General features: G+C 43.8%; 1 protein-coding gene across 3 annotated transcripts in view; it reads right to left on the bottom strand.

Annotated features, from left to right (window-relative positions):
* The window catches only part of SETBP1 (SET binding protein 1), a 259245-nt gene that overhangs the window by 70870 nt on the left and 174376 nt on the right, over positions 1–13999 (bottom strand). For all 3 annotated transcript variants that reach the window (XM_014949414.1, XM_014949417.1, XM_014949415.1), the window contains one exon: positions 5110–8572. In XM_014949414.1, coding sequence (XP_014804900.1) covers positions 5110–8572 — 3463 coding nt within the window. The remainder of the gene's footprint in view (positions 1–5109; positions 8573–13999) is intronic.

The following is a 13999-nucleotide window of genomic DNA, read 5'->3' as shown; positions in this document are numbered from 1 at the left end:
TTGTAGCGCTGCTGGACATTGAGGAGGAAGGGCATAGTTGGGGGGGCTTGTAGGTAAGTTAAGCATTAATTTGTAAAACATGTCTTCATGCTAACTATTCAGCATTCAGAGACTGATGATTACTGCCTTCCTAAAAGCTGCATATGATTAACTTTATATTCCTGTAAATTTACTGTGCATGGTGTCTGTACTGTATCTGATGAAACCCATGTTCTTCTTAGCTGGTCTTGGAGCCATAATACCCAGTATGCAAGCAAAGCAATCTTTGCTCGTACAAACATCAGTTTGAAAAAAAGGGGCAGAAATACTGTGAGCGTGAAGTAACATTGAGCTTGATTAGTTTCACTACAAAGAAAAGTCCTGCATATAGTGATTTCTAACCTCTGCTTCACCCCCCCAGCTACGTCTTGGCCTGCAATGATTGTAATTAGCACATAATCAGACAGGTTATACACACAAATGACCATCACATCTATGCACCTTAAAATGTTAAATGTGCTTTTCCTCATTTGCCCACCTAAGGAAATATGGAAGAGGCAATCTTTCCTGCTTTTCTCCAAGGCACAAGCTATGGCATCAAGACTGCTCATCAGCAATGCAAATCTCTTCTTCCACATCACTTATGAAAATGAAGCAGGCAGCCACAAGATAAGGACATGGGGACTTTGCTATGAGGTCCTCAGTATAGCCAGCACAGCTGTGACAACAGTCTGTGGCCCCTCCCTGGGTCCCTCACCTGGGGCTCTAGTAACTACTGGAGAGCAGACGAAAGGATCAGCCATCCAGCTCTGCACTATATCTCGGGTCACAGAGTGCCACAGGGGCCTCAAGAACATTTTATTAATGCATGAGGTGTACCTCTGGATGTGGAGAGTGGGAAGAGGGGGTCAACCGAGTCAGTGCTTGGTGCACACAAATTGAACCTTCAGCTTAGGATGTGTCCAAGTGACAGTGCGACTGTGGCAAGGCAGGATCTGAAGCACCTTCTGCTGTATCCTTGCTTATAGGCCACACTAATGTCACTGACTAGCCTTCTGCATCAGCCAAACAGGAAAGCAGAGTTTAATTAGTTTTGATTAATTAGTCTTTCTAAATGCAGGAAGGTTAGGTCACCACAAGGAATAAAAAAAGCAGAAAAATGTAGCAGAAAACAACAGGTCATGGGGAAAGGATGGAAAGGATGTCGGGAAGAGTTATTAATTAGTGTTTATGGAAAGGACTCCAGTTTCTCCAGAAAAATAGTGCAGAAACAGGCAGTGCACTGAGAGAATGGCCATATGAATTAACACTGTATGTTTAACCCCAAAAGGTCTCAAGAGGTGTAAAATGAGCCAAAACTTACAAGGTTCCCACTAATGAATGGCCAGTGACAGTCTAAGCTGGTACTCCAAAGGATTCAATGTGTGCTGTGGCCAGCTGAGGTGGCTGGTGGCACTCCCTACGTGGGCCCTTCACATTGGTACAGATTGCTTGTGCTGGGACTAAAACCCACTCCTCCAGAAAGTAAGAGAGACAGCTGTTCCTTTCACATCTTCTACTTTCACAGAATCATCATGGTTGGAAAGGACCTCTGAGACCAACAAACCCAACCATACACACACAAAAAACCCCTACAATCTCAGCCACTAGAGCATGCCACTACAGCATGCCCTGAAGTGCCTATCTACATGTTTCTTAAACGCCTCCAGGGATGGCAACTCCACCATCTCGCTGGACAGGCTGTTCCAGTGCCTGACCACCCTCTCAGTACAGTAATTCTTCCTGACATCTAATCTAAACCTCCCCTGCCGCAACTTCAGACCATTTCCTCTGGTCCTGTCATTATTCCCTTGGGAGAAGAGGCCAACACCCACCTCTCTACACCCTCCTTTCAGGTAGTTGTAGATAAGATATCCCCTCAGCCTCCTCTTCTCCAAAATGAACGTGCCCAGTTTCCTCAGCCTCTCCTCATATGACTTGTTCTCTAGACCTCTCACCAGCTTGGTGGCTCTCCTCTGGACACACTCCAGTAGCTCAATGTCCTTCCTGCAATGAGGGGCCCAGAAATGAACACAGTAGTCAAGGTGAGGCCTCACCAGTGCCGAGTACAGAGAAACCATCACTGCCCTGCTCCTGCTGGCCATGCTATTCCTGATACAAGCCAGGATGATGTTGGCCTTCTTGGCCACCTGGGAACACTGCTGGCTCAGGGTTAGATTTTAAGATTTTAGATTTTTTCTAGACTTTAAGGTCATACATAGGTTTTAAGGTTATATATCAGGACTGTTTTCTGTAGTGGTCATATGCATGACTGCTCTATAGCATCAGGTAACACTAGTCTTTTCAGAAATGGCTAAGTGCTGTTACAACACAGATATCAATAGTAAAAATAACAACAATACAATGGCACCTGCCACTGAAATGAACTGCAATGCCTGAATGGCAAAGAGCAGTAAATGAGTCTCTGCATCACTCTTATCACGGATATCTCTACTGAGCGTGGGTGGTTTTTGCTCCATATTTCATCTCCAGCAACATACAATGAAGTTGCAAATGGCATTTCTGAGCATGCCAAAATGCCCATGCAGTAAACATAACACTGAAATTGTGATATAAATCTATTTTCAGCTTTCATCTGAATATTCAGGATGTCTCCTCTTATCTCTGCTCTATATTATTTTTATATTGCAAAATATCATAAATACCGAATGGCAAGAGTAATCAGGCTATGGAAATGCCTCCTGGGAGAGAGCTATACATTCTCATAGGCTTTTTTTTTTTCTTTTACCTTTCATTTTTATGATTAGTCAATCACTGTTTAGCCACCTCAGGGAAATGAAAGGTGAATTAGGAGAAAGAAGGTCAACGTTACCATGGAAAAGTTTAATCCGTCCTCAGTGGGAACCAGTTAATAGTTATGGCTAGACTCAAGTACAGACCTCTGTTGGGAATCCCAGTGAAGGTCAAAGGCAGAGAGGAAAAAAAGCTGCACTGTATCTTAGACAGTCATAAGCAGACAGATGTTCCTTGGCTATAATGAGCAGTCTTGGCTCCAGGCCTTTCTTGGCAGAGCTCTTTAGTTTTAGTATTTTTCCTTGTAGTGAAAGGTATGGCTCTGGTTAGTTGGCTCTGCTTAGCTAACTGCTGATGTTTTTTCCATCTAAATAATAGCTTGACAATGAAGAAACCAGTTCATAATCTGTGACTTGATGGATTAGATCATGGGGAATGATGTGCAGTTGTAATCATGAAAAATAAAAATAAATAAAAATAATAATTTTAGTTTAAATTAGAACCAGTTTAAAAAGTTTAAGCAGTGAATCTAATGGAGCTCCTACCGCAAGCTCTACCACTCCATCTTACATGCTTGTCGCCTTGGACAATAACATGAATGAAAGTAACACAAAATGCAGTTTTTCTTTACAAATTCTATTTCCAAGTCAGCTTGGTGGAGATCATGCCCCTACTTTGGAAACTCATTTGGGTTCAGCATTGCTGAGAATTTTCGCTTGACAATTTGCTATGTCTAAGTGAAATACATTAAATTGGAAAGTGCAGGTTTAGCAAACAACTAAAAAAAGAAAAATGTCTACAAATCCAACTGTTATCAAACTGTGAAATCATTAACTTCCACTAAAAAAATGACGAATAGGCTTGTTGAAAATTTTGAAGACTTTTAACACTTGTCTGCTAGAACACAACTTCCTTAGTACAATAGCCACCACCAGTGACTGTACTTAGTCCCTTTCCCAGTATTTCTGGGTGTCTCATTTCTGGGTGTTGCAGTTGATCTGATATAACACAACATCATGAATAAGAATGTTTTCATGGTATGAGTTATCATTTTAGACTGCTTTTCATTGTGATAGTCCAGATCCTGGTCTCAGTGAAGGAAATGAAACGTCTAGGTGGCTTAAGCATGAACAGTCTTTGGATCTCAATCAGTTACAGGTCAATAAAAAACTTAGCAGCCTTACAGTGACAGGTTATACAAATTCTCCGCTCCCTCGGTGTTCTCAGCTGATTCTCTTTTCATTTTGGAGGCTATGAATTACGTTTCTTTGAAGCTCTTTTTTAGCACATCAGAACCTCAATCACTACTGGTTGGTTCAGCAAAGCTCACCCTTTTCCAGAACCAAGTGTGAAGTCTGCTTTGTGATAAAGATCTGATGGTGCAGGAGCTCTGAGCTTGCTCCTAAGCTAATTTCATTTATATTGCAGCAAAACACCTGCCTCTGTGTCATCATGAAAGCAGCTCCCTATTGTAAAGTACAATTCAGTCTCTCAGACAAGATTCAGATTCCTTTTCCACCCCCCACCTCTGCAGGAGAGGAACAGATGTCCTTAGCAGCTGAAAGGACCTTCCTGCCTCCTCATCTGCCCAGCTTATATTTCCAAGTCATGAGTCTTAGAACTCTTCAGAGTCAATTGGCTAGGGTTTATTGTTTCCATGACACCAGTCCCTTCCCACAACCACTCAATGTTCAGGATAATTACTCTATACGACACCTGCTGACTGGAAGTGACAGATTTACACTAGGACTGTACCCAGGGTCTCCATATATTCAGCCCAGATATCACCGTGATGGGTCCCTCTGGATCAACAGTACACCACACCAGTCATGGGACACTGACCCAGCTCCACAACTTCCCACGCGTCTGGTCCATCTCATCAACAGATGGCTTTTGTAGGCTTTGTGGGCCAGAACAGAGACTCTCTGCTTAGTATTGTGGTTGTTCTCCCAAAGGCCAGGCAAACACTACCACCCTGCAACATCAGACACTAAAAAGAGGGATGCCTATCTTGTCAACAGGTATTACAATTGCTGCTGTTGCAGAATCCAACAGTGATATTTTTGGAGGACATGTAACAAGCTATGAGACATAGGCAGAGGCAGGACAAATATTTATTAAAAATGCTGTGTATCAACTCAAAGACTTTTAAAGGTTTTGGCTTAATGTGTGGCCAACTTTCTTGCCAGTCTCCCCAGAGTTTGGATGCGGAATGAGAGTCAGTTACAAAAAGCCAGAGAAGTTATTGACTCATATTTGCTGTAAATAGCAAGTTCCTCTTTTCTCAGCATTAAAATTTAAATGCAGTAAGGTAAAATAGAATAAAACGGAGCTTACCTGAAGAGACTGAAGAATCATAAGTACTTCTGTCCTTCCTGTTTGTCCTGAAGGGCTGAATGTCCTTTTCCCTGTAAGTTCCAAACCCTTCAAAGCTTCTTCTTTTATTCCCACTTGCATCATCCCGCTTCTCACTTGAGGAATTAATTTCACCAAACACGTCGAGGGACTCTGACCTTCCATTACTCTCAGTATTACCAGAGTATCTCTTTGTGCAAGAGTCAATGGGATCATTGCTTGAGTCACTTTTATCTTTACTCTGTGTCCACTGCTGGGCATCAGAAAGTGATAATGTAGACAGCGTATCCACTTCAAAGTTACTCTTTGAGCCTTTGTGTCCGGTTTCACAATGCTGGTGCTTCTGCTTCTCCTTATGCTTGCTTTTCTCACTGAGCAAGGAGAGGTCTTTATCTGAGCTGCTTAGCCTTTCATTGATCGCATGGCTGGAGAAGCCAGTGGACTTGCTAGCAAAGAGACCACTCAGATCTTCATGTGTCCCCAGTATCCTCTCATCCTTATGCTTGTGCTTATGTTTGTGTTTCCTTTTGTGAAGTCGGCCACTTGAAAGGCTTGCTCCTCCAACCTTTGGAGGAGTCAAAGAGGACTGCATGTCTCCAAGGCCCATTCCCACAGGTGTTTGTAGGTGCACTCCGTGTTTCGCTTTATGCTTGGCAGTGGTGGACATCTTCATATGAGAGCTTGCATGGAATTGGGGTGGGGGCACGGTAGGTCTCATAAATGGGGAAGCCGCTCCGAGCGTGTGAGACAGGTACAAAGGAGCTGGATACTGACCATAGTAACCAAGATTCATCATAGGCATTGATGTGTAAGGCATTCCATAGGGTGCATAGTAACTCCCACTGGGAATAGGGTAACCGAACCCTTGTAAAAAAGGCACCTTTGTCATGGTGTCATTGGTTTTGGCAGGTCTACCACGCTTCTTCTTAGACTTCATGTCAGAGGTCCTGCGAAGATAGAGCAATGGGTCATACTGGATATATGGCACAGGGTAGTAGTGATCAAAATTAATCCTGAAGATGCTGGGATATGGATTTTCATGATAAAATGTGTAACTTCTATGGGAAATCCTGAACACTTGAAACTTATTGATGAGTTCCTCAAGGTCTGCCAGAAACTGGAGGTCATCTCTGTTCTGCAGGCTTTTCCTCTTCCTCTTGTGCTTTGGCTTTTTAATACTCTCATGAGAGAGAAAATTATCCACAATGAGATGTTTCTGCCGGTGACCATGCCTGTTCTTTGTGCTGGTGTCAGATGGGATAGCCTCTGGGTTGTCCAGGGTGCAGAAATCAAAGGAGTATCTCCGGCGGGATTCTGAGCTTTTCTCGGCTTGGTCAGAAGTGCTGTTATTGTCTGTACCTATCCCACTGTCACTCGGTATGGTTTCCTCACTGTGAGACTCACTCACTGGTGACAGTGTGACTTCTTTCAGAGAACCTATTTCACAGAGGTGGGAAGGTGAATTAGCCATTAATCTGGGTGGAGACAGCTTCCAAGTTCCGCTGTGCATTCCTTTCTGGGTTTTTGTAGGAAGAGCACTGATAGGTTGAAGATTTGGCATAGTTTTTAACTCTGAAAAATTTGTTTCAGTGCTTGCAGGGCTAAGGTTGCCATTAGTCCCCACTAACTGTGTTGAAAGTGGATGAATAGCTGCTGGTGACGATGCCACAAGTGACTGCAGGTTGGAAGGCACTGCTGGGTTTTCTGGCTGGCTGGAAACAGGCCTTGAGTGCTTGATGGCTGTCTTAGGTTCTTCTGCCTGAGGCTGCAGTTCTGCTCTTGGCTTCCTGCCCCGTTTTTTACCAATGTAGATCGTCCCCCTTTTGCTGACATTGATCTGCTTCCCTAGTCTGGCATCAATGGTAGTTGGCCCAGCACTAGAAGGTGGCTGGACTTTTGCTTTCAGAGCTATGCTGCTGGAGCAGGAGGACAAGATCTGATTGAGAATATTCTTCCTCTTGAGGGTCTTCATTTTATTAATGGTCTTGATGGTCTTCTTATCCAAGACCCCAAGCTTCCCGACCTTTTTGTGAAACTTGAGTTCACTGATGGACTTGTCCTCTCCCGGGACCATCTGAGCCAATTTGGCCAGATTCCGTCTCCTCTTCCTTTTCTTTGTTCCTGGAAATTCGCGATTGATTGGACTCACTGGGCTGGTGGAGGTTCCCTCATGAATCGTTTCAACAGTGAGCAGAGGCTGTTTCTTTGGTCGTCCTCTTTTTTTCTTGATGGGTGTGATCACAGTAAGACTGTCTGTATTGGTATACAGAGGGCTGGATGGTGTGATCGGATAGGCTGAAGGAGGTTCTACCATCAGCTTCTCAGATGTTGTCATGGAGGCCTCCCGAAGGATAGATTTAGGTTTGCTGCAGGTCCATCGTCGCTTGGCTGCAAGTTTAGGGTGCTGGACCTCAGATAATTTGCCGGCTGTGGGAAGATCAGTGGGCAGAAGGGTGGACGTCACAGCAACAGATTTTCTGAGTCTGGTAGCACTGTTGGGGGAACCTTTGTCAGTGAGCATAGCGCTGTCAATAGTTACTAAGGGGGACTCGTTTTCAATCACTTTTCCTGGCTTCATGGCTCGAAGATCTTTTTTACCACACTCTGGTTGAGAGCTAGGCCTGTTTGCTACTTCACTGCTCATAGCAAGTACAGCAGGCAGGCTTTTCTCCTGGGTAGTTTTCTCCATGGAAGATTTTGTGGATTGCCTCTTTTTCCTTTTGTGACCAGATGTATCTGTTGTCGGAGACTTTATTGGGATAGTAATCCGTACGTGACTGGTGTCACTTTCACAACTGCTAGCAGAAGTGGGATTCTGCTTTGAGGGTGACGTATCCAACACACTGTCCATTGAGTAAGACTCCTTTTTTCCCTCCATGCTATCATGAGATTTGCTGTCAAATGCTTTCTGAGCACTCTTCACCCATTCGATGTCTGCAGTTTGGATGGTTTGACTTATCAAGTCCTTTTTGCTGGACTTCTTCTTTGTACTCCCGGCTGGCTGATCAAGGGCCTCCAGCTGCACACCTCCCTCTTGATCACCGAGGGGCAAAAGTCCATTGCACTCAGAGACGCCACTTGGCTGGGCGGCAGCGCTGATGTTGCTGGGTGATGGGACTGCACTGCAAATGGCCAGGTCTTTGCTATTGGCCGACAGCTGTCCCCATGTGCTGCTGGAGCAGGACTTCTTTGCTTGGGATTTGCTGAAGGAAACTCCTGGCTCTGGAGCAGGGACTTTGGTGGTGTTAACTGCTTCTCGACTGGGTTCTGTGTTGATGAAGCAACTTTGAGAAGTGGATCCAGTATCGGAGCTTGCTGACCAGTCAAGGTGGTGCTGGTTGCTACTTTTCTGCTGGTGCTTTGATTTTAAGGTGTCACCGGTGAAGTCTTGTTGGAGGCCTGGATCATAGTGCAGACCAGAATGTTTTTGTGGCCTGTCATAAACCTGGAAGGTAGAAGAAAAGAAAAATGAAAAAAATTTAGTTTACCAGTCCATTCATTACCCCCTGTTGGAGCTCTTTATTCATACAGTGAGTGACAACTCTACTTAACCAATGTTCTTGTAAGGGTTAGAAGCCTTTATAAAGTATTCTTATACTTCAGGCAAATTTACATTTAGATTCATGCACTGTAAACAAGTTTGGTTTTTTTTTTTTCCCACTCTAAAAACAATGGAAATATTTCTATAAATGCTGAATTACTAAGGAAACATATTCTATTGATTTTTAATTTAAAACACAAGTGAAATATTCCCTTTCAATGGACGAATGGTGCAACTCAGCCTCCTGGTGAGAATCCCTTTTTCCTAAAAAATAATCCCTCACAGAACTTGATGCTCAACAACAGCGATTAAACTTATTGTTGTAAGCAAGAAAAATACAAAATTAACTCGGAAGTTGTAACAGACAAGAGGAAAACCCATGGGTCCATTTCCCTATGAAGCCAGAATCTGCGAAGAATTACTTGTTCGAATTTCCACATAGAAATCATCCCCACAAACTTAGTGCTTAAAATCATAAACGTAGCGTCAAGTATGTGAGGCACACTTGGCAGGTTCAAGATTTGCATTACTCCCTTTCCATTTTAATGATCTGCTATTTGCAATGTTGGTAAGAGATATTTTCAATATGATTTCTAATCTGACAGCAGGTCTTCAAACCACAGAGGTGAGAGTGAGGGCAAAATTATGTTGAAGACTGATACAGACCAAAAGAAAGTTTACTACTTTTTTTGTTGGCAGGCCTCCTTCAGCTAAAGAAATAATGTTTGTTACAGCTGGAACCTTATGAAACGTCTCTTAAAACAACAACAACAAAGTTGGGGTTTTTTTTTAAATTTCATTAACTGACCTCTTCTAGCCATTTGCTTTCTCCAGTTACATTTAGAAACTTTTTTTTGTAAAGCTCTGGATCAAACTGCGACTGACTCTGTACACCTAGTACTGCAAACAACTGCTCTTAGCAAACTGTAATAACACCATTCTGAATGCCAAATAAATTATGAGTGACTTAAAATAAATGTGTAACCAAGGAAAGAACAATAGAAAACAACTGCAAAGTGTCTCATGTTTCTGCAAACACCCTGTTACAATTAAGTTTCTATCAGAGCATTACATTAGATCCCCGTTCAGGGTGGTTGCAACAGAGGTTTTGGGGCAAGTAGACTGTCAGCGGAAGAGGGTTTTGAGCTGGGAAATGAGATGTCCTCAGTTCTGAGCAACTTTAGAGGGCTTTGAGAGGTGCTAAACACCCCCAAGCCCATGGTGCATTATTTAGATATCAGGAAACATACGTGTTATCGGCCTATTGATATTGAGACACTCTTCATATGTATATGAAAACAGGCATGTGGCTTTTCTGGAACAGGCAGTAACAGTGAAGCTGTTCGGTCCATCATCTGAGGAGCAATAAGGGACTCTTAAACCCTGTGGATAGTTCAGCTGTTATGCACATGGACCAGCCATGCTCAGGGAAAGCAGAGATTTCCAGGAATTGTGGAGTGAGAAAATGAAAGCATGCAGCTGCGGTGGAGCTGCAGATGTCGCGGGTGAGCGACACCCGGTTTCTTCAGCCTGAGAAAAGAGCCGAAAGCATAAACAGCCCTCAGGGATTGAATCAGATCATCCTCATCCTCGTCCTCCTCCTCCTCTCAGCAGCCTCCCACGCGCCAGCCGCACAGTGCGCAGCAGCCACGTCCCACACTGCCGGTGCCCTCCTCCGGCAAATGGAGCCCACCCACGTCCACATCCTTGGGAGGAGGCCAGGGAGGGGTACAAAGGAAATCAATGGCACTGAAGTTTAATAGTTTGATTTTTTAATTATTTTTTTTTTAAGTGATGACAAAGCTCCTGAACTTCATTTTACCTCAGCCGTATGGGGCTTCTCATGCCCCCCAGGCCAACAGGCCAGATCTAATGTCAGCTGGGCATGAGGAGGCGAGCAGGAGACAGCCATCACCTGGTCAGATTCCCAGTGGGCTGGAGGTGGCTGCCCTTCTCTCCCGTGAAATGTCATTTTCCCAAGGTACCATGATTTGTGACGTGGAAAAGCCCTGGAAATGATGTTCTGAGGTCTCTCTTGACCCCCAGGACCAGCACCAAGGTGGGGCCAGGCTGCTTCGGCACAGATCCTGGCCTTATGGCTGCAATCAAAGCAATTCCTGACACCCACTTTATTTCCAAAATGCTGAGCTATGAAACTAAATGACCTGAAAAATTTCTTTTGGAAGAAAGAAAGTTATAAAAAAAGAGAGGGTTACAGTAGTGAGTGAAAACGTCACACACTGGCAACACCCTAGTCCCTCCAAGTCTACTGCGCATAGAAAGATCTCTGGTTTAAAAGCAGCAATAATCTATATTTTAAGGCAGTTAATAAGGGCTCAGAACTGAGAGGCCAGCTATATATCAGAGATGAATACTGATATATCGCTTGGCTCCTCCAGCCTCATTTCCTCGGCCTGCACATTATAAAATGATGATGCAACTTCCAACATGTCCCTAATGATAGCCTTGTCATTACTCCAGCACTGCAGGCCACCACAACATCTATCTTACAATTCATGAGAAAGATATGCCTATGTCATCAGAGGTGCCAACTCCGGAGGCATTTAATCACTCCGATTTCCATAGGCCTTCAGAAAATGACCAGTCTGAAGCATCAAGGGACTCTATTTCCTAAGTAGGATGTCAAAACTAAATATCTGCCCAAGAACATAACGGTTCACTGGGTTTCCTCATGCAACTTCTTCCAACATAACACTTACTGTTTGATCTCCCTTGCCAGACACATCCATATCACCCCAAAATAATTCTTCTGTGGCACGGTGACCTGGATCATTTGGCTGCATCAGGTTGAGTTTCACTGGCTGCAATGGATACGTGGGGACTGTTTACTTAAAAGCGCTGGTAAATCAGTCAAAAGTAATGCAGCCAAGTGTATTTTATTCCTTGTGTATCCATCTGTGTTGCTGCCTAAAGTTTAGGCTTCAATTTTCCTTGCTGGCTGAGTACCACCCTAAGGAACCAACAAGCCCCAGCTCAGTTAACCTAACCCTCTGCTGAGCTAGCAGAGGATGCCAGAGCTGTCAGTAGGGTGAGGGCAAATTGAGCTCTTCAGAAACCTGAATCTTGATGCCTTTCACAGAAATTAATGACTTTATTCATTAGTAAGTGTGCAACATGAGAACATAGGACATGGACATGGACCTGTTGGAGTGGGTTCAGAAGGTGGCCATGAAGATGATCAGGAGGCTGGAGCACCTATCCTATGAAGACAGGCTGAAACAACTGGGTTGTTCGGCCTGGAGAAGAGAAGGCTTCAGGGATACGTTATAACAACCTTCCAGTACTTAAAGGAAGCCTACAGGAGAGGTGGGAGGGACTCTTTACAAGGGAGTGGAGTGACAGGATGAGGGGGAATGGCTTTAAACTGAAAGAGGAGAGATTTAGAGGAGATTTCAGGAAGAAACTCTTTACTGTGTGGGTGGTGAGACATTGGCCCAGGTTGCCCAGAGAAGCTGTGGCTGCCCCATCCCTGGGGGGGGTTCAAGGCCAGGCTGGATGGGGCTTGGAGCAACCTGGTCTGGTGGGAGGTGTCCCTGCCCAGGGCATGGGGTTGGAACTGGAAGATCATTAAGGTCTCTTCCAACCCAAACCACTCTATGATTCTATGAATATATGGCAACTCCATAGGTATTAGGAAGTGGCTGTTGGTTGGAATAGAGTTCCTATGGCAGCATGGATGGGACCAGCATCAAGAACAGCGGGCTTTTTAATGAGAACAGAAAGATTTACCCTTATTTACTTTTCGGTTTACGAGACCCTAAAAATAATTCAAACTTCAGTTCCTGCCTCTGTTTGTAGTTTGCCCTTTCATTAAACAGGATTTGCTTCAGCAGCTAACAATTCTGCACTGGGAGTCAGGTCCTTCTTCTTTGGTGAAAGCAGAGGCATTCCTTAGCCCATGCAATTTTATCACGTCTCCAATATTTCTCTTGATATTCTGTTTACTGGATGCACTTAGTGGCTAGTAATGCCATCTTTCCTTTAAAGAAAATAAAATACACACAAACAAGCTAACAGTTTTCATGACTGCAAAGAAGATTGAGCAACATGATCCAGAACATGCTAAACCTTAGATAAAAAAAATAATGTTTGAATCCTCTTTTTAGTATTGTACATTTTCAATGCCAAACTCATGAGTTTAAGTCCTCAGCTTTGGCAGTGATGGGTAGACCTATGAATAGGATACATCCCATATCCTGGCGACTGAAGAGCTCTGGCCAGAGAGCAGAGGAGGTAGTACCGTGTGTTTACACCTGCCTTGCCAGACCCGTGCAACCCTGCACCTGCAGATGTGATTACTCCTCTTTACAGTTTTATTCTGGCATGCAGCCCTTGCAACTGAGAGGGTGAGACCGTATCAGTCCCATGATGAGCAGCACCCTACTCTACAAGCATTACACAGCAGCAGAATCCATCCCTTGGGGACTCTTTTCATTTAACTACTACTGAATGTCTCACACTGCCTCCCTGTTCCCTCAACTGAGCTCCTCTATAAATCCACACTGTTTCCAGTCCCAAGGCAAAAAACAGGAGGCAATGCCAGCAACCAAATCAAGAGCCTAAAGAAGAAAAAAAAAATCCAAATAAAAAGGAATATAACTAAAAATAATGATGCAGATAAAATTCACAATTAGAGAAACCCATCACCTGAAAAAAATCTGATTGCTAACAGGAGACAATAACCCCTTCTCTAAATGCACCTTTTTGTAGAGGTAACACACATACAGATTGTCGAGAATCTGGCTTGCAAATCAAAGTTAATACTACAACGCCCCCTCTTTAAATCATTTGCAGATCCATCTGTGTAATGGCTCCTCAAGTGTAATTCCCTATTAAGAGGCTTTATCTGGAGAGATAAGCAGCTGGTTCCCATGTCACTAATTGCTGTCTGCTGTGATTTTAAAACATCTGCACCATTGTGCTCTTCATTTTCATATTCTAATCACCCTGAAACTTGAAAAAGGTACATCATTGATTGTTTCTGTGGGTTAATTAGTACACAGTCTCCTTGTAGAGACAATTTAAAGGCAGTCAGAACCTCAATCAGCAAGTTTGTTTTAAAAATTAATAACATCGGGAGCGTCTGTGGGGATTGGCATCCACAGTGACACACCAGAGTGTGCTCTGGGGACATACCATCCTTTGTTATCTTCTTCATAGGCTGGAAATAAAATTAAAAAAAAAAGAAAGAAAAGAAAAAGAGGAAAGGCTTTCCTAAACGAATAATGTCACTTAGAATCAGAGTCTTGGGAAGTGCTTGCGTTTATCTCAAGGCCACCCCTGCCTCTCCAGTGAGAACAAATCCCATCA

The sequence above is a fragment of the Calidris pugnax genome, unplaced genomic scaffold, assembly GCF_001431845.1.
Source record: "Calidris pugnax isolate Ruff unplaced genomic scaffold, ASM143184v1 scaffold144, whole genome shotgun sequence".
Classification (NCBI taxonomy): Eukaryota; Metazoa; Chordata; class Aves; order Charadriiformes; family Scolopacidae; genus Calidris; species Calidris pugnax.
This window is presented reverse-complemented; position numbering and strand designations above follow the sequence as displayed.